The 19440-nt window shown below is 42.3% G+C and overlaps 2 protein-coding genes across 4 annotated transcripts; both read left to right on the forward strand.

The window, feature by feature from the left end:
• The first annotated feature begins 20 nt into the window (after nucleotides 1-20).
• On the forward strand, nucleotides 21-8358 carry thap12b (THAP domain containing 12b). 2 transcript variants are annotated; one of them, XM_061782458.1, is made up of 5 exons: nucleotides 21-367; nucleotides 1347-1467; nucleotides 2304-2411; nucleotides 2494-2530; nucleotides 6145-8358. In XM_061782458.1, the coding sequence occupies exons 1-5, from the start codon at nucleotides 279-281 to the stop codon at nucleotides 8022-8024; spliced, it is 2235 nt and encodes a 744-aa protein (XP_061638442.1). In that variant the 5' UTR covers nucleotides 21-278; the 3' UTR covers nucleotides 8025-8358. The 2 variants fall into 2 exon arrangements, with proteins under 2 accessions (XP_061638442.1, XP_061638444.1); XM_061782460.1 differs by lacking the exon at nucleotides 2304-2411.
• Nucleotides 8359-10304: 1946 nt separating this feature from the next.
• On the forward strand, nucleotides 10305-19178 carry map6b (microtubule-associated protein 6b). 2 transcript variants are annotated; one of them, XM_061783060.1, is made up of 4 exons: nucleotides 10305-11130; nucleotides 15113-15329; nucleotides 16312-16360; nucleotides 18618-18748. In XM_061783060.1, exons 1-3 carry the CDS (start codon nucleotides 10508-10510, stop codon nucleotides 16354-16356), a joined length of 885 nt encoding a protein of 294 aa, XP_061639044.1. In that variant the 5' UTR covers nucleotides 10305-10507; the 3' UTR covers nucleotides 16357-16360; nucleotides 18618-18748. The 2 variants fall into 2 exon arrangements, with proteins under 2 accessions (XP_061639044.1, XP_061639042.1); XM_061783058.1 differs by lacking the exon at nucleotides 16312-16360 and having other exon boundaries at nucleotides 10315-11130; nucleotides 18618-19178.
• The last annotated feature ends 262 nt before the right edge of the window (nucleotides 19179-19440 follow it).

The raw sequence follows: 19440 nt of genomic DNA on the forward strand, positions 1-19440 counted from the left end.
TTAGTTTGTTTCTGTCCAATCAATAGCCGGCTTCTGAACTGCGTCGAGCGAAAGGATTTGGTCACTGTTCGGCGCTCCTCGAAATTCAACAACCGTCAAATGATTTCCTCTAGAGCAATTCTTTCATTTGTTATAACGCCGTTCAGTGAGACGCCGCCAGGCGCTCTCTGTCTGGTTCGACAGTTCGAGCGGTGCATCTTACGAAGCGACTTTTAAAACGCTAACAAAGTTAGTCGAACGTAGCAGTAGCCGAGCTCGCTAACGAGCTAGCTTGAGACATGCCGAATTTTTGCGCGGCGCCGAACTGCACGCGGAAGAGCACACAGTCGGATTTGGCTTTTTTTCGCTTTCCGAGGGACCCCGAAAGGTAAGGTATCATATTTTATATCGTAATGTTTGTTTAGGGGAACTAACCGGAGTTTGCGTGCAAACACATCGCGCGCGGTCAATTTTGCCACCACCTTAAGTCACACAAGGTTGTAAAAAAAAACAAAAAAAAAACATAAAATTGTCCCCATTTATTTAATAAAATGTAGTTTTCTGCATATGAAATAGGTTAATAAAATTTTTTTTTACATCCCTGAGTATTATGCAGTGTAGCTCAACATCACAACAACCCCGATAATTAATAATTGTTAAATTAGTTCCTCTGACAGTCAATCAAAAGTGATTATTAATGACATTTTTTTAATGTAATTGTATTATCTCTCACCAGATTATGCTGGATAGGTGTGTTTAAATAATAGATATATCTATTGGGGTAGCATGATTATGATATAATCACGATATTTTGACAATATCACCATAACAGCGATTTTGCGGTACTTAAGCTTATATTAGATGAAAATCATTTGCGATACTTGATGATATTTTGGTAACCCAACATGGAAATAAAATCCCTGTGTTTGTTTTGTACTTGCACATGTTAAAAACAAAGTGTTTTATTGCTCAGTTGATCATTGGCCAGCTATGTCTTTGCGACTTTTAGCTTGTCCTATCAGAGGTCACATTGAGGTACGCTCATGATTTGTTTGGTACAGTTGTTACACCGGATGCACTGCTTGGGACCAGCAGTGGCTGGATATTTGGGCACGAGCCGGAAATCAAACCCTCGCCGTCTGCATCAAAGGCAGCAGCTTGTACCACTCATTGAACAGCTACAATATCAATTATATGCGAGTGTAACAACACTGTACTGTAAAAGAAAACCCTACAATACATGACAGTCTCTAATGTCGTCCGACCCTGTCGTAACCTCGATACGACCTTTGTCGGGACTGTCGTAATCCAAGAATGTATTGTGTGTCTGACGTGACATCAACAAAGTGTGGGTTGTGTGCTTGCAGATGTCGTATATGGGTAGAGAACTGCCGCAGAGCGGACCTGGAGGCCAAAACCGCCGATCAGTTGAACAAGCACTACAGATTGTGTGCCAAACATTTTGATCCGGCCCTGGTGTACAGAACAGTGAGTACCTCACATACTTACATGCTTTTATTCATTGTCCATCTGTAGGCTGTTTCATAATGTTTGAAAACAATAGACGCCAGGGTTCTTCCGGGTGGCAGAAAGTGATTGCCGACCACTGACCTGACCAGAGAACAATGACTAAAACGTGTGTTTGGGCTTGCACTGCCAAATATACCCCAAATTTTTCAAATTCCATCCATCCATGTTCTTTACTGCTTAGCCTCACTAGGGTCGCAGGCATGCTGGAGCCTATCCCATCTATCTTTGGGCGGGAGGCGGGGTACACCCTGAACCGGTCGACAGCCAATCGCAGGGCACATAGAAACAAACAACCATTCGCACTCACGTTCACACCTACGGGCAATTTAGAGTCTTCAATCAACCTACCATGCATGTTTTTGGGATGTGGGAGGATACCGGAGTGCCCGGAGAAAACCCACGCAGGCACGGGGAGAACATGCAAACTCCAGACAGGCGGGGCCGGGGATTGAACCCGCTCATCACACAACATTTATAGATGTTGGAACTCTGTGCACACATAAGGCGCCCTGTCCATTTTGGAGAAAATTGAAGACTTTTAAGTGCGCCTTATGGTCGTGAAAATACAGTATCTCACATAACATCTTCTTTTCGATTGATACATTCAAACTAGGGCAGTAGAGAAAAAGGCTCAAATCGCCATTTACCCTCTTTGCAATTTCTGTGCCCTGTTTCAAATGACACAGAAGGGTTTGTTTACCAGTGGTGCGATTGGAGAATCCTAAAGCTTCTGCCACTTGGACATATATGTGATGTCATGTTGAAAAGGCCTGTAACTTGTGTGTCTTCGTCAGAGCCCCTACAGGACGGTGCTGAAGGATACGGCCATTCCCACCATCTTCGATCTGACCAGCCATTTGGCAAATCCTCACGTTAAACACCGCAAGCAGATAAAGGAGCTAGTGAGGGGGAAAACAATGTCATCTTTAAATTGAACTTTTGTTTGTAAAACTTATTATTCTGGAATCTTCCTTTTGATTTCAGACTGAGGAGGACCTAAGACGAATCAAGGAAAGGAGATGTAAGTAAATTTGGACTTAAACCGCCTTAATTAGGTCACCCTCGATCGTAATTATGTTGTTGATTTTTGAACAATGGTATGCATCCAACTATGTATGAACAATTTTCTCTTACCAGTGCACAAAGCAAGGGGCATAAACGTGTGATTGGAATCTGATGTGAAAAATCCATCCATTTTCGGTAGCTTTGGTCCTCATTAGGGCCACAGGTGAGCCAGCTATCCCAGAGAAGCGGGGGAAAGACGATGTATGTCGGTGATGGTTAGTTTGGGCAAGTGCTGTAAACACAGCATGTAGAATAACATGTTTTTTCAAAACTGGAAAAGACAGTTGTGTTTTGCAAATGTGAGAGATTACGTGTAAAGAGCCCATTAAGTGTCTTCGATGCCGTGCTGTAAAACGAGTCGACAAGGTAAGGCCTGCCCTGTTCTTTAACCTGGCCAACAGAGCATGTAGATATCAAGAGTCTTGTAATTTATTGAATTAATTGAGCTATAGTGGCACAGTGGGTGACTGGTTGGCACAGTGGGTGACTGGTTGGCACAGTGGGTGACTGGTTGGCACAGTGGGTGACTGGTTAGCACATCTGCCTCACAGTTCTGAGGACCCGGGTTCAAATCCGGCCTTGCCTGTGTGAAGTTTGAATGTTCTCCCCGTGCCTGCGTGGGTTTTCTCCGAGCACTCCGGTTTCCTCACACATTCCAAAAACATGCACGGTAGATTCATTGGAAAGTCTAAATTGCCCGCAGCATAAGTCACTAAAGGGGAATGCGTGTTGCAAGCTGTGTTGCGCCGTCTCAGCTACCAACGAGGTCCAGCTAACGCGGCTAAATACGATGTCAATCCGCAGAGGTGAACGTGCACTTTGCGTCCGTTGTCAACGCAGCCTAAGTCACTAATCACTGCCTCCATGGCAGCGAATAAGCTACTTTCCTGACAAGTATCGTCATCACAAAGGGATGATGAGGAGTAATTATCAGTACAATACACTTGTCACATAGTTCTGGCTGGAACTGGGTTATAGCAGACAGTAACCAACTTGGAAGAGCAAAATAGCAGGCAAATTAATAAGTGTCGAGAGAGAAAATACTGTAATACAGACTAACGCTAGACAGCCACACAGGAACGAAACCAGAAACGGGAAATGAATTAGTACGTCACCACTAGTCCGCTACGTCATTTTAGAAAAAGGGCCCATAAGTTTAAATGTGTTTTATAAGATAACCTTTATTAGTCCCACAATGGGAAAATTTGCATCGTTTCAGCAGCAGTAGTGGATACAAGAAAAATAGCATGCAGGAGAAGACATTGGCTACAAATGCGTCCGCCATTACAAGGTTGATGCAATAAATACATTAAAATAAATATTAATGCTATAATTTATTAACGGTTACGATTATAGAGTAATGATTATGTTGTGCAATTGAACACTGCGGAATTATTTTTATTCTACTATATAATATATTGCAATAACTGTCCCACAGTACTTTTCTTGACATAATTTTTAAAATATAGAAAGTCAGACGAATTGTTCTGGAAGTGAATTTCTGTAGGTTAGCAGCTCTGCAGTCATATCCAGGAATGAAATTTTCCTAATAATTGGCAATTTCTTTCAGTGTTTCGGCAGATTTTTTTATTTCGGTGCATCACTACTTTTTATTCATGTAATGCATCAAATGTGGTCATTGTAAATAAAAAAATAAATAAAATTAGCAAACGAAACAACTTTTCATATTTAACATTTTTAAATATATTTGATTAAATAGGTGCTTACTGCATTTTCACGACCATAGGGCGCAGGGCGCACCGTATTAAAAGGCGCAGTCTCAGTTACGGGGTCTATTTATGTATTTAACACATACATAAGGCGCACCGTATTATTGGGTGCAGGCATGGTAAAACATACGCTAGCATGCATGCACGGTAAAACAATGTTTTTAAAAAGGCAGCGGGAGCAAAACTGAGATCGGTTGTACTTTATTGAAGTATTTAACAATGTACTCACGTTATTTTTTGATCAATCCTCATCCACAAATCCATCGAAGTCCTCATGTTCTGTATCTGAAATGAACAGCTGGGCAAGTTCTCAATCAAACACGCCAGGTTCGAGTCAGTCTCGTTGCCGTGAGGCTCTTCAGAAATGATGCCGGCTTTTACGAAAGCTCGAACAACAGTGCAAGCAGACACGTTAGCCCGAGCATCCACAAGCCATTCACAAATTGTGGCGTAACTTGCCCGGCGCTGCCTCCTAGTCTTAGTAAAACTGTGTTCGCCATCTGACATCCATGGCTCCCACGCCGCTCACTTCACTTTGAACGCCCTGTTTACACGGATGTCCAGCGGTTTGTCAAGCCTCCAGGAATGATGGCAAGCCCCGAGTTATTGCACTCAGTCGAATGGTGACGGTTCTCCCGGCTGTTTTTTGCTCATTAACCCATTGCTCAAATTGGTCTTCCAACTCTGGCCACTTCGCCTTGTTTCCGCGTTTTGTTTTTCTTTTTTTTCGCTCGTTTTCCTGCTTCCTCCACTTGCAAACCATGGATTTGTTGATCTTGAATTCTCTCACGGCTGCTCGATTCCCATGTTCCTCCGCCTAACTGAGAGCTTGCAGTTTAAACTGTGCTTCGTAAGCGTGTCTCTTCGTAGGTGACATTTCCGGGGGTCCTTAGCCAAACCGATGTTGTTTTGCACAATGCACACCCGGGAAATGCTCCCAGTCAGTCAAGCGGTAAAAAAAAAAAAATAATAAAACACCCCGCTGCTATATACCTACTGGGGGCGTGGCTTTAGCATCCTACTTCACACACCCTTCCCCTGTCCTCAGCCACGTCCGCTTTTCCTCTGTGTAAGTGGCGTGTCGGCAGGAAATGCTTAAAAAAAAAAAAGAGAGAAGTCGAGCGGAGCGCCCATCACACAACAACATTTATAGATGTTGGAACTCTGTGCACACATAAGGCGCCCCACATTATAAGGCGTGGAGAAAATCTAAGACTTTTAAGTTCGTCTTATGGTCGTGAAAATACGGTACTTATGATTAAAGTATAGATAATTCACTGTAATAATGACAATAAACTATTTGACATTTCTATGTATCCGTCTGTTTAGTATTCATTTGTCTCTACAGGTAATTATTTAAAAAAAAAATCTATATAGTAGTAAAATACACACTAATGTGGTCCTATACAGTACATTAAACAATTGTAATTTTATTTGATCATATAATTGGTTAATTTTACTAGTTTTAAATACAATTTAACAATCACCATGAATCTTTTTGTTTTAATGAAATATTTTACACGTTTTTGTTTTACCTAATTTACCTCCATCTTTAAATTTTAAAAAATCAAATGTGGCTCCTGAGGACAAAATTTTCACCCTGCTAAAGGAATTTATTTTTTTATTTTTTTAAATAAATAAAAAAAACTAATTTCAAACATACATTGGTGGCCATTTTGTGATAGTCACTACTCACTCCCCCTGGAAAAAAAAACTTCCCAAGAGAACAAGAATGATATGACTTAAAAACAAACAAAGAAATATCCCAAGAAAACAAGAAATATCATGACTTAACCAGTTAATTAACCAATCAATTTTGCATTCCCTCTTCCCTCCTCAGTGGCATCCTCTGCTGAGAAGTCCAAAAAAGAAGCGGCCACCGAAGATCATAGTGCAGACGAGCCGCAGATGTCCGCGGAGGAGAAGCAGCTGCGCGATTACCTGCGCTCTCTGTTCGAGGTGGTCCTGACGCTGGCCAAGCAGTGCATCCCGTTGGAGACCTTCAAAGCCCTCGACGGTGGCAACGTGTCCAACAATTTCCAGGCGCTGCTGGAGTACCGCATGCACGCCGGAGACGAGGCCCTGAGGAAGCGCTTCGAGGCGATGCCGGTGAACGCCCAGTTCCTCTCCTCGGTGCAACTGTCCCAGCTCCTGGATGTGTGTGAGAACACGGTGAGGGAAGAGATGCTGATGGAGGCCAGGGAAGGCCGCTTCTTCTCGCTGGTCACCGACGACCTGGTGGACTTCGGCGGAGACAAGCATCTGCCGCTCTTCTTGCGCTTCGTCAACCAGCACAACGTCCTCCGCGAGGAGTTTTTGGACTTTGTATCTTTCGACGGTGACGAACTGGTGCTGGTGGAGCGTCTGGAGGCCCAGCTGACGGAGCGCTGGGGGCTCAGCATGGAAGACTGCCGCGGGCAGGCGCACAAGGTGACCGGGGCGTCGGCCACCAAGATGAAGGCGGTGGCCGTGCTCCTGATGGAGAAGTACCCGCTGGCCTTGCACATGCCCTGCTCGCGCATGGCGCTCAACATTCACCTGGCCAACAGTCTGCCCTTCCCCAACGTGCAGGTGCTCATGGAAACGCTCAGGAGGTTGGCAGCCGCCTTCAAAAGCGTGCCGGCGCAGGCCTGGCTGGAGACGTTTATCTCCTCTCACTATCCAAAGAGCGACGAAAAAGCGGCAGCGCTCCGTCAGGCCTGCGGCGATGGCTGGACCGAGCAACATAACGTCTTCGACGTTCTCCTCGACATCCTGCCGCCCCTTGTCTCCTGCTTGGACACCATTCGAGACAATGCGGACGGCACATTCGAGGTCGCCGCGGTGGCCAGCGCCTACTCCCTCGTGGAAATCCTCGCCGACTTTGAGATGGTGATGACCGCCGTGGTCCTGAGGAGCGTTCTCACCTTCACCCGAGCGTTCGGCCGGAACCTCCAAGGCGAGACGCTGGACGCCTTCTGCGCCGCCAACAGCCTCACCGCTGTCATGCACTCGCTCAACGAGGTCAACGACAACATTGACGTGTACCACGAGTTCTGGTACGAGGAGGCGGCAAACGTGGCCGCCTCCATGGAGATCCCCGTGGCCGTCCCCCGACTCTTTGTTCAGAGGCAGCGCGCCACTGACATGGGCGAGATCCAAGCGGAGGCCTACTACCGGGAGTACGTCACACTGCCAATCATCCACAGCGTCATGCAGGAGGTGGAGGAGATGTTCTCCGAGGTCAACCTCAAAGTCCTCAAGTGCCTGTCGCTGGTGCCCGCTATCATGGGCCAGATGAAATTCAACACCAGCGAGGAGAACTCGGCCGACGTGTACCGCGCCGACCTCCCCAGCCCCGACACGCTGCCGGCCGAGCTGCACTGTTGGCGGATCAAATGGAAGCACCGCGGCAAGGAGGTGCGCCTGCCCACCACTGTTCACGAGACACTGCAGCTGCCCGACATCAAATTTTTCCCCAACGTCAATGCCTTCCTCAAGGTGCTCTCCACACTGCCAGTACTCAGGATGGAGGAGCACCAGGGCGCAACGGCCGGCGAGCGGCTGCGGGCGTACCTGGACGCCGTGCCCGCAAAACTGTGGAACCGCAGCCTGGCCGTGCTCAACGTCAACGCCCACGTCAAGCCAGACTTGGACGTCATGGTAGACAAGTACTGCAGACTTTACCCCGAGGACGATACTGAGCTAGAAGCCGAGCCTGAAGAAGAGGACACCAAATAAAATGCATCCATTATGTTTCTGGACTGTAGCTTTAGCGACATCTTTTGTATTTAGTGTGTGATGCCTTCAAGGAACATTTGAAACAGCTGCACCATGTGTTGAAGTGTAACCGAAAGTGGGCATTTTCATCATCATTTTTCATACAACTCTTGAAATAGCCGCTTGTGTGCCACAAAAAGTGGGAACACAGGTTAAATATGTACCTTCTGGCAACAAGTGAAAGCATTTAATTGTTCTGCTTGTCATTACACATCCCTGGCATAGATGAACAATTGTATATTGAGTAAATAGTTTTCTGACCAATTAAATGCATTTGGATAAAGTCGCACCAACAGCCATATGTTTTAATTTGATTGGCAGCACAGTTGTCGTGAATCACTGCTTTAGTGTCATCTTTTGTTTTTAGTGTGTGTTGCTTTCAAGGAACATTAGAATCTGCTGCACCATGTCATGGGATCCAATCCAAAGCGAGGATCATCTTTGTACAGGCAGAATTCTTCACGCAGCTCTTGTTTTGGATCTCATTATACTGCACGGGTGCTGTTCCTGATTGCACCACAACATTTTTTCACGACCTTTATTGAGCCAAAGCCATATACACATTTTACATTAGAAAAATCTCACGGCACATCACCAAGCAAAATGTCACAAAAAGTGTGGTATACTAATGGTCCTAATTACAACCCCAATTCCAATGAAGTTGGGATGTTGTGTTAAACATAAATAAAAACAGACTACAATGATTTGCAAATCATGTTCAACCTATATTTAATTGAATACACTACAGAGATAATATATTTCATGTTCAAACTGATAAACTTTATTGTTTTTAGCAAATAATCGTTAACTTGGAATTTTATGGCTGCAACATGTTCCAAAAAAGCTGGCACAGGTGGCAAAAAAAGACTGAGAAAGTTGAGGAATGCTCATCAAACACCTGTTTGGAACATCCCACAGGTGAACAGGCTAATTGGGAACAGGTGGGTGCCATGATTGGGTATAAAAGGAGCTTCCCTGAATTGCTCAGTCATTCACAAGCAAAGATGGGGTGAGGTTCACCTCTTTGTGAACAAGTGCTTGAGAAAATAGTCGAACAGTTTAAGGACGATGTTCCTCAACGTACAATTGCAAGGAATTTAGGGATTTCATCATGTACGGTTCATAATATCAAAAGGTTCAGAGAATCTGGAGAAATCACCATTTAGCGGCTAGGCGGAAAACCAACATTGAATGCCCATGACCTTCGAACCCTCAGGTGGAACTGGATCAAAAACTGACATCAATGTGTAAATGATATCGCCACATGGACTCAGGAACACTTCAGAAAACCAATTTCAGTAAATACAGTTCGGCGCTACATCCGTAAGTGCAACTTGAAACTACTATGAAAAGCAAAAGCCATTTATCAACAACACCCAGAAACGCCGCCGGCTTCTCTGGCCCCGAGCTCATCTAAGATGGACTGATGCAAAGTGGAAACATGTTCTGTGGTCCGACGAGTCCACATTTAAAATTGTTTTGGGAAATTGTGGACGTCGTGTCCTCTGGGCCAAAGAGGAAAAGAACCATCCGGACTGTTATGGATGCAAAGTTCAAAAGCCAGCATCTGTGATGGTATGGAGTTGTGTTAGTGCCAATGGCATGGGTAACTTACACATCTGTGAAGGCACCGTTAATGCTGAAAGGTACACACAGGTTTTGGAGAAACATATGCTGCCATCCAAGCTGCGTCTTTTTCATGGACGCCCCTGTTTATTTCAGCAAGATAATGCCAAACCGCATTCTGCACGTGTTACAACAGTGTGGCTTTGTAGTAAAAGAGTGCAGGTATGTGACTGGCCTGCCTCCAGTCCAGAACTGTCTCCCATTGAAAATGTGTGGCGCATTATGAAGCGTAAAATACGAAAACAGAGACCCCGGACTGTTGAACAGCTGAAGCTGTACATCAAGCAAGAATGGGAAAGAATTCCACCTACAAAGTTTCAACAATTAGTGTCCTCAGTTCCCAAAGGTTTATTGAATGTTGTTAAAAGAAAAGGTGATGTAACACAGTGGTAAACATGACCCTGTCCCAGCTTTTTTGGAACGTGTTGCAGCCATAAAATTCTAAATTAATGATTATTTGCTCAAAACAATCACATTTATTAGTTTGAACATTAAATATATTGTCTTTGTAGTGTATTCTATTAAATATAGGTCGAACATGATTTGCAAATCATTGTATTCTGTTTTTATTTATGTTTAATACAACGTCCCAACTTCATTGGAATTGGGGTTGTACTACTTCCTCCCTCTGCTGGATTAAACAAGCAGTTGCGTTCAGGTGCAAAACGTGGGTGGGGTCGTCTTGACGCCACGCCGTGCAACCTCAGCACGTTCATCGAACCCTTCGGCATCCTGCAGGAGGAAAGCAGCAGGAAAGCTCGCTAACGTGCCGACGGCCGAGCCTGCGTCAGCACCACCGTCGACCGACAAAACGCACCATGGCGTGGCCGTGCATCACGCGGGCTTGCTGCATCAACCGCTTCTGGAGCGAGCTGGACAAGGCGGACATCGCCGTGCCGCTGGTCTTCACCAAATACTCTGACGTCCAGCAGAAGCAGCCGAGGCGGGCCGCTGCGGAGGGCCAACCGGAGAGCCAGCCGGAGGCCGCCGAGGCACCGCCCGCCGCCGCCTCGGACGCCTCCTCCTCCGTTATGCGGCAAGACTTCAAGGCGTGGAAAGTGCGCCCGGAGCCCAGCTGTAAGCCCAGGGACGAGTACCAACCCGCGGCCGGACCCTTCAACCCGGAGACCCAGTACCAGAAGGACTACAAAGCGTGGCCCATCCCGAAGAAGCACGATCACCCCTGGATCCCCAAAGCCGGCCTGCTCCCCCCTACCGCGGGGAAGGTGGAGCGAGTGGCCGCCGAGATAGAGAGCGGCGTGGAAAAAAGCGAGCTGGAGGAGAAGCTCCAGGAGAAGGAGGTGAAGGAGCCGGCCAGAAGGGACAAGTCCGCCGAGAGGAAAGACCAAGAGGCGCCCGGGAGTGGCAAAGGCAGGGCGGCCGCCGACGCGCTCAACAGGCACATAAAGCAGACCACGAGCACTTCGAGCAGCAGCTACAGGTAACGTCGAGACGTCTGGCACCCTCCCTCGCAACGTTCGCCATCTTTTCAAAGGCACGGAACATGCTGAAAAACATGCCCATTTACACATTGTCTTTTGAACAGATGGTCCCTGAACGCCACATATGGCTCCCTCTACTCACGCCATATCATCCATCACTTGAAGTCATTATATGTATAAATGTGAAATATACTGTATTTGATACTAATGGTAGACATTATAATATCATGTTTTTATAGTCCATTTTATACCATATTTCCTACTCTACTTCAGAGAGTACCTGACATTTATTAAGGGTAAGGCGTTCATAGATGAGGCCTTCATTTGTCCAATGCATTTTTTTAAATACAAATTCTAATATTTAAATAATAATGTACATTTTCACCACTAATACTATCATTCATCACTTTCTAATTTAATATTTTTACTGTATATTGAAAATGTTGCCCTAATATATCTATATATCTGTATATATATGTCATTAATTATTGATTAGTTTTTCCTAAGGTATTTATTTACTCAATCGCAGCGAGTACTGGTTGTTTATTAGGGATAAGTTGTGAGATATAAGAAGTTAGACCTTTTTGTCTAATACATTTTTATAATAATATACATTTTCCATAAATGCATGATTTTTAATGAGAATGATATACTGTATAAAATTATGTGTTCACAATAATATGGGGATTACCAACCTTTTGACCTACCCAATGTGAAGGGCTATGAGTTTGATTCACACTTCTGAAAGGAACAAATTTGCTCAAACTACCTTTCATAATCTGCTCTCATTAATAATTACTGACATCCATCTTTGTAAAGACACTTATCATTTTAATGATTTATCACAATAATTATCAACAGTGATATAACGAGGTCATAAATATCAGTATGCAACACTTCATTTCTATAAATGTCTACATTGCAAAATCACGTGTACAACATTCCTAGGAAATCACTGGTGAGCTATTTTAAAAATGTAACTCAGACCCGTGAGCTACTCACTTGGTCTTTGGGGGCTACCTGGTGCCAGCGGGCACTGACTTCTTGAAACCTGATTCGAGGTGCAACAAGTAATTGACAGCTAATCGATTATCAAATTGATCGCTACTGATTTTTGATAATCGATTAATCGTTGAGAGACCTCGTTTAACTCAAAATTGTCCAAATCCTCGAAATGTCAGCCTCTCAACAATAAATATTAATAATTATATGTATTATAGTAGCAAAGCAGGCTGATTATCATTTTGTTACATCAAAATAAGACATTTGCAGACATCTTTTTTTTATTTATTTTTTTTACTTTGGAAGACAATTTTCAACATTTTGAGTATTTTCTGGCATGTTACGGACCAAACGAGTAACTGAATCATAATCATTTTATGTTTGTGCATTTTCTGCATTGTCATGTTGACATAATGTCCTGTTTTTGAATGAAAGGATGTAAATTTTAAAAACATTTTTAAATCCGATTAATCAACATCAATTTATTATTAAAGTAATTGATAGTTGCAGTCTCAAACCTGATATACAGTATATGTTCAGCTTTTGTACTGATGTATATTTTATAGGATATACTTTTATTCTGGCCTCCGTTACTGACCGCTACATTGTTTCTCATTTTTCAGCAGCACTTTCTCCCTCAACGGTAAAGTGTCGACTTTACAGATGCCATGTGGTATCAGTTATAGTAAAGGTATATTTACAGCTGTCTATAGGCACCATCTGTTTTTATTTTGTTGTATTTGAGATGCAGCAGTTATTTATTTTATGGGACAACCCACCATTAATTGAAGAAATACGATATATGTCATTATTTCTCTTGGATAGGAGTAATCACACGGTTTTCCTGAGTTTTAGGTTTTCATTGTTTTTTATTGGGAACAACACAACCTGATGATTAATCGAGGCATGGCAAGTACTGTATCAGAGTTAAGGCTGTTACTTGTGGAAATACCATATTTGTCCTTATTTGCCTAGGTGTAATCACATGGTTTTTTTACTGTGTTATAGTTACATTGCACCCATTAAGCAATGCAACTGCACAACTGATGACAATAGAAATGTCGCTATAAAGTAATAGAACTCAACAGTATACTGTACATATATGGCAAGATCCCGAGGTGTATTTACGCTGCTGTGTGCTATATATAAGCAGGATGGAGTAGCACAGCGACGTGGTTTGTTGCGCATTCTCCTGTTACAAGACCCCCATGACTTCTGTGAGCAATATTTCTGTCAAGATAAGGCTAATGTATTGATTGGCTCTTCCCTCCCAGCGCTACCAAATCAATGTTGTGTGTAGCACGAATGAAGCCAGCGGAAAAAAAAAAAAGGTTGTGCCTGTACAGTAATCATGTGTGCTGTTCTCTATAATCACATTGGCGGGCTGGCTTCCTGCATTCAGAACCTAATGAATAATTGAATCAACTGCTGGGAGGTTGGTTGCACGGAGATCGCCCCATGATCTTCTCTTTCCACTGAAGACATAAATATGAATATGAATATGGCGTAATGAGCAGTTAAGCTTTATTGGCTGGAATGACTATTACGGCCGGGCTAATGTACTTTACACAGTGGACCGTCAATATGAGGCTCTTTAGCAGCGACCAGATGCATATTTACGTTGTGTTACGTCTGTGGCCTTTTTCCAGACTGGTAACAGAAACTGCAGTACAACCTCCGAAGTTAAACATCCCAAAAGTTCACTGGTATCTGTCTGTGGTGAAAAAGCAAAAGCAAAACACACTCGAGGTATTTTACTGTAGCTGCTCACTGAAGTCGCACGTGATGTTCGAGATGATGGTTTCAACTAGGACTTCAATAATTCATCGGATAACTCGAATCATTCGATTGCAGCAAAGCCAAATGAAAATGTCTGCCTCGCAGCTTCGCAGGGATCATTTTTTTCCACACGGGCTAATGTTCTGCAGTCGCACGCATGTCGTTGCGTTTAAGAATCCATTTGTATCCAATTACAGTGGTGCCCTGAGATACGGGCCGATTTTTTGCTTCGACTTGCGAGCGCCATCTTGAGATTCAAGCGCTGTATGGTGGCAAGCGACTCAAGTCACTTCACAACAAGCGGCAGTTTGGCAGCTATGAATCATAAATATTCTTCCCGAGGCTTCAAGCTCTTTATTGTCACTCCCAGCTGAAGTTTACTCTCAAACTAAACATAAAACAAAGTGAATTACAAGTTATGTATTTCAAGGTAGCCTCTGCTACCTGAATGCTAACATGCAATGGCAAACTACATGCATTAGCACGGATGTGACTTTGTTGTTACCATTTAAGCAACAGATATCTGAACCCAAATGGTGCCGCAACATATGTAAATAGACCCTGTAACAATAGTCACACGCATATATTCTTTATCCGCTGCAAAGAACGACTAATATTACTGCCGATAAAGGAGCTGAGTCTCCAGTACAGTATATCCGTATGGCTGCCTTATACCGCCTCCAGTTGGCCAAGGATGAGCAGCACAATGTGCATTGCAGGAGAACGTGTGACAAAGCTGTTAAATTCTTTTTCATTGCATTTGCTAAGTACTATTTTCCTCACCCAAAAAAGCACATTACAAAAACATGTTGCAGTTTTTTTTTTTAGGAGGTTAATGGGATTTGCGTTCACATCACTGGGGAAAGCTGATTTGAGACACAGGTGTTTTGAGTTACGACAGTGGTCAAGGAACAAATGAAAGTCGTATCTCAAAGCACCGCTTTAGATTATCGGTAGAATATGAAATTCTGAAAATATTCGATAGTGGCTGCCCTAGTTTGAACTCCCAAATTCCGTTTGACTTGTGCCACTTTTGGGATGTTCAACCTCTGAAGTTCCACTTGATGTGCATTTGTAGACTTCTGTAGTTACTGGTAACCAAATGAGCAGCTGAGACCATAAAGCAAAGTGCTCCCCGGGGACACTAAAAGCCTTTACTAAAGCAAAGACATGAAACATCATGTTGCTGTTTTCTTGTAGAACTGAGTTCAAGGCCTACAAGGATGTGAAACCGGTCAAGCCCATCAAGGCGGCGGCCCAGTACAAACCCCCGGTGGAGAAGGAGACCAGTCTGGAAACCAGCTACAGCGCCACCTTCAGGGGCGAGCAGGTCAAGGCCCAGCCGGCCGACAACAAACTGCTGGAGCGCAGGCGGATACGCAGCCTGTACAGCGAGCCCGGAAAGGAGCCCCCCAAGGTGAGTGGACGCCCCCCCACATACCCCCACCGCCACACACCTCTCCTAAGGACGGCTTGTTACTAAGGCTCACGCCATTTTTACACTGTGAGGTCATCTCAGTCAATAACATGTCTTTATATCAGTGGATATCCCTTTTAACAATGTTTAAATGGCTCTATTGTTTACTTTCACATCATTAGGTAGACATGTACAATCTAATGAGATACAGAAAAACTTACTTTTGAAAGCCATGGTGGTTAGTTTTAAAGCAAAAACCAAAATATTACAAACAACCTTCACCATGATAAAGCTTTTACATCGCCGTAAACTACAACCCCAATAATGTTTTTGAAAAGTAATTTTGGCCATATAATAATATGTAGTTAATATTTAGAGTCTTCAATCAACCTACCACGCACGCATGTTTTTGGGATGTGGGTAGGCAACCCGGTGAAAACCCAGGCAGGCACGGGGGAGAGCATGCAAACTCCACAAAGGCGGGACCGGATTTCAACCCGGATCCTCCGAACTGTGTGGCGGCTGTGTTTCATTTAGATTTTCTTAAAGTTCATTTATCAGGAATTCATTTCCACTTTTGTTTAAACTTGTGAGGTTGGGTCGTTAATTTAATATAATAATATCATCATTATGATGCATAAGAGGTTTGTCCATACTATGCGTGAATGCAATGTTGAATCTTTTTTAGGATTTTTTTCCCCACTTTTCATTTCATATTTAAGTGAATATAATGGGTATGTATGAATGAGTGTATTTTGGTTCTAAAATTGTATAAAATGAATAATTTTTTTTTTTTGCCTTGGTGGAGGTATTAGGCTTGTATTGGATCTTATGATGCGCTGTTTGAATTTTTCCATTCATAACAGAAATAGTTGTCCCATATAGTGTCTGTGTGCGCTGTGCAATTTGTGTGTGTGTGTGTGTGTGTGTATGTGTGTGTCAACATGTGTTCATGTAGCCCCTCCCTCTCTTATTCTCATAGGACGTGTCAGAGGCTGAGAGCAGGTCTGTTCTTAATCTGCTGTAGTCAGGTGTGTTTCCATTAGAAAAGCATGGAGGCTCACCTCAGACTACACACACACACACGCACACACAACCACAATATGCACTACAAGACTGAGTCCCTATTCATCACTACCTTATTATTATGATTATTATTAAAGATCTCCTCACCGGTTGCCTGCATCACCTCATTTCTTTTGATTAATCCTGTGAATCATTCATGACAATTTTGTGGATTCATCCATTACTACAAATGCATCGTTTTAGACGACCACAATGTATCCCACAGGTTTTGGTGATGCTGTGTATACTGTATACAGTGCTTAACACCTTTACGAGAGCACCTGTCATGAATCATGAAGCGCTTTATATGGGACCCTGGAGTGGATTAATTCACAAAAAACAAAATTTTCTGATGAGATTTTGTTGGCTATTTTGCCTGACAATGTCGAGCCTATCTAGGGAATATATAGTCATATTTATTGGGGTTTTTTTATGATTTACAGTGATTAACTGTACACAAATCATTGGTTGACATTTGTAGCATGTTAATGTAATCGTGCAATCATCAGTGCATTCCTGAAGGAATATTTAGTCATGATTGTTGTTTTTACAATTTACAGTGTTCACGACATACAGCTAACTTCATAAGGGTTTTATTTGGGGGCACAGATTGAGCCTGGAACAAATTATTTCAATGTCTAAGATTAAGATGGTAATATTGAGACAAATGACTATTTGTCTCTCGCATTTAATATATAAGATATATATAATTTATCATATCATTTTAATCATTTTATGAGAATACATTCACAATATTACAAGGGGCAAATGCTAAATTTTAAAACGCTGGAAATAATAAGATTACATTCGAAAAATATAATGCTGAAAACCTCCCAAAAATTTTTTTTTTTACAGGAATAAGTCCTAATTTAATTTTTTTTTAAAAGATGTAATGTTACAAGATTAAAGTCTTACCATTACATAAAAATGAGTTGTGATTTTATGAGAACAACATTTTAATTTTATAATACTGAATAGTTTTACAAGAGAAAAACTAATATTTTATGAGAATTGCATTGTAAGATTAAGATGGGGAAAAATACAATTAGAATAGAATTATGAAAAGAAGTCCTAATTTACAAACAAAAGTTGTGATTTTATTACATTCAACGTTGTACTATTATGAGGAGGAAAAGTTGTAATTTTAAAATAAATAAGCTGTACACTAAAAGTTGAAAGATTACAATATTATTACAAGGGAAAAAGCTGTGATTTTAAGAAAAAAAAATGTAAGAGGAAAAAAGTTGTAATATAACAAAATTAAAGTCTAAATATTACAAGAAAAAGTAGTAGTTGCATTACGAGGAAGAAATTAGTGTTTTGTTTAATTTTTTAAAGAAAAGAAAGTCCTAATTTTACAAGAATAAAGTCGTAGTTGCCAATGTTTGACCCGGAAAATATTATTTCTCTTTCTATTATTTTCTTTGGGAAAAACTGGAGGTGGCCCAGTTTAACATACAGTGGATAAAAAAAAGTCTACAAACCCCTGTTCCAAATGACAGTTTTTCTATAAATAAATTTGGCCAAGATAAATTATTTCAAAACTTTTTCTTCCGTTATTATAACCTATCCCCTGTCCAACTCAACTGCAAAAAAATATGACATGTGTTTGGGAGATTTTGTTATGGTCCAATGAAACCAAGATTCAACTTTTTGACCATAATTTCAAAAGGTATATTTCAAAACTTTCAGGCTCTGCTAAAAATGGTGGCACGTGCATGCTGCCTCCCATTTAACATGAGTTTAAATGTGATTAATTCTGAATACAGCTACATCCTCTGTTGTAAGAGATTATTTCTGTTATTATTTTATTTGTACTTCTCCCTCTCCCCAAAAATATATATTTTTTCATTTGAACTACAGGTTATAGTCACATTAATGGCGGATTCTTATTATTTTTTTGAAATGGTTTCTCTTGGTCTCGTTTTTTCTATATCACAAAAGCCTGGCATTTGAACAGGGGTGTGTAGACTTTTCATAGCCACTGTAAGAAAGTCATATACTGTACTAACAAAAACTAATAGAGAGTGTAAAAACTGATCATGTCACTTTGTTTTTTCCCTCCAAGAAAAAGCACAAAAACCCTTTTTGTGCTGTTTTATTGTCATTACACTAACCTCCATTACCACCCATAGGACACTTTAAGGGTATGCATGCTCAAAACATAGTCAAACTAGCTCAACTATATTTTCTATTTACATTCTGATGGCTTTTTGTTTGTAGGCGGACAAGTCGGCATCTCGCATCAGGCCGAAGAAGACGGTGACGGGGAAGGCTGTGAAGAAGGCCAAGGAGAACAAGGAGAAGAAGCTGCTCGCAGCGTCCGCCAAGAAGAAAGAAGCAGAAGCTGCGGCGGAGGCGAGCGTCACCAAGAAGAACAAAGAGATCAGCAATAGACTGGCCGAGGCCAAACAGTAATGCCGTATCTTCAGTCTATTTGCAACACTTGCTTCACTGCCTTTTTCCTCGTTTACCGTCACTTTTAGCTCATGTAAAACTACTACTGTATGTGCGCGCGAGAGAGTGTGAGCGAGTGTGCGGGTCCACAGAGCTGATTTATATTGTTATTATTATTATGATGATTCTTTAAGCACCTAATTTGCACATTAGTCCTGAAGAGCCATGGTTATGTGTGCTGTACGTGTACAAAAGGGCATTTTTTTACACTAGAATTCCACATCCAATGATTGTAAAAACTCCTTTTGTGAGGCGAAAAAAGGGTCGGTTTTCTCGTTACAGTGCTTCGACTGTTCCTTTGTTTTTTTTTTTTGTTTTTTTTCATTAGCAACTGATCCCCAGTTCCATCTGTTTTGTTGCTAAGAAACCAAATCAATTGGACTAGACTTCCCTGCAGCTCGCATGCAAGACCCCCTCACTTTTTTTCCCCACCTCGAATATACAGTATGCATTCTAGCTTGTACAATTAGCCTTTTAGGATCCATATATGCTATGTTGTTTGAAATACTGTATATGCATGTCTAGTAGTAAATGATAGTCTAGTAGTGGCTGTATGAGCTATGAAGTAAACACACACCAGCAAGGTGAT

The sequence above is a fragment of the Phyllopteryx taeniolatus genome, chromosome 8, assembly GCF_024500385.1.
Source record: "Phyllopteryx taeniolatus isolate TA_2022b chromosome 8, UOR_Ptae_1.2, whole genome shotgun sequence".
Classification (NCBI taxonomy): domain Eukaryota; kingdom Metazoa; phylum Chordata; class Actinopteri; order Syngnathiformes; family Syngnathidae; genus Phyllopteryx; species Phyllopteryx taeniolatus.

Coding starts and splice junctions, on each gene's coding strand:
- map6b (XM_061783058.1), top strand. CDS start 10,508: ATGGCGTGGCCGTGCATCACGCGGGCTTGCTGCATCAACCGCTTCTGG. Junction 11,131..15,112: donor ACTTCGAGCAGCAGCTACAG/GTAACGTCGAGA, acceptor GTTTTCTTGTAG/AACTGAGTTCAAGGCCTACA. Junction 15,330..18,617: donor CCGGAAAGGAGCCCCCCAAG/GTGAGTGGACGC, acceptor TTTTGTTTGTAG/GCGGACAAGTCGGCATCTCG.
- thap12b (XM_061782458.1), top strand. CDS start 279: ATGCCGAATTTTTGCGCGGCGCCGAACTGCACGCGGAAGAGCACACAG. Junction 368..1,346: donor TTTCCGAGGGACCCCGAAAG/GTAAGGTATCAT, acceptor GTGTGCTTGCAG/ATGTCGTATATGGGTAGAGA. Junction 1,468..2,303: donor CGGCCCTGGTGTACAGAACA/GTGAGTACCTCA, acceptor TGTCTTCGTCAG/AGCCCCTACAGGACGGTGCT.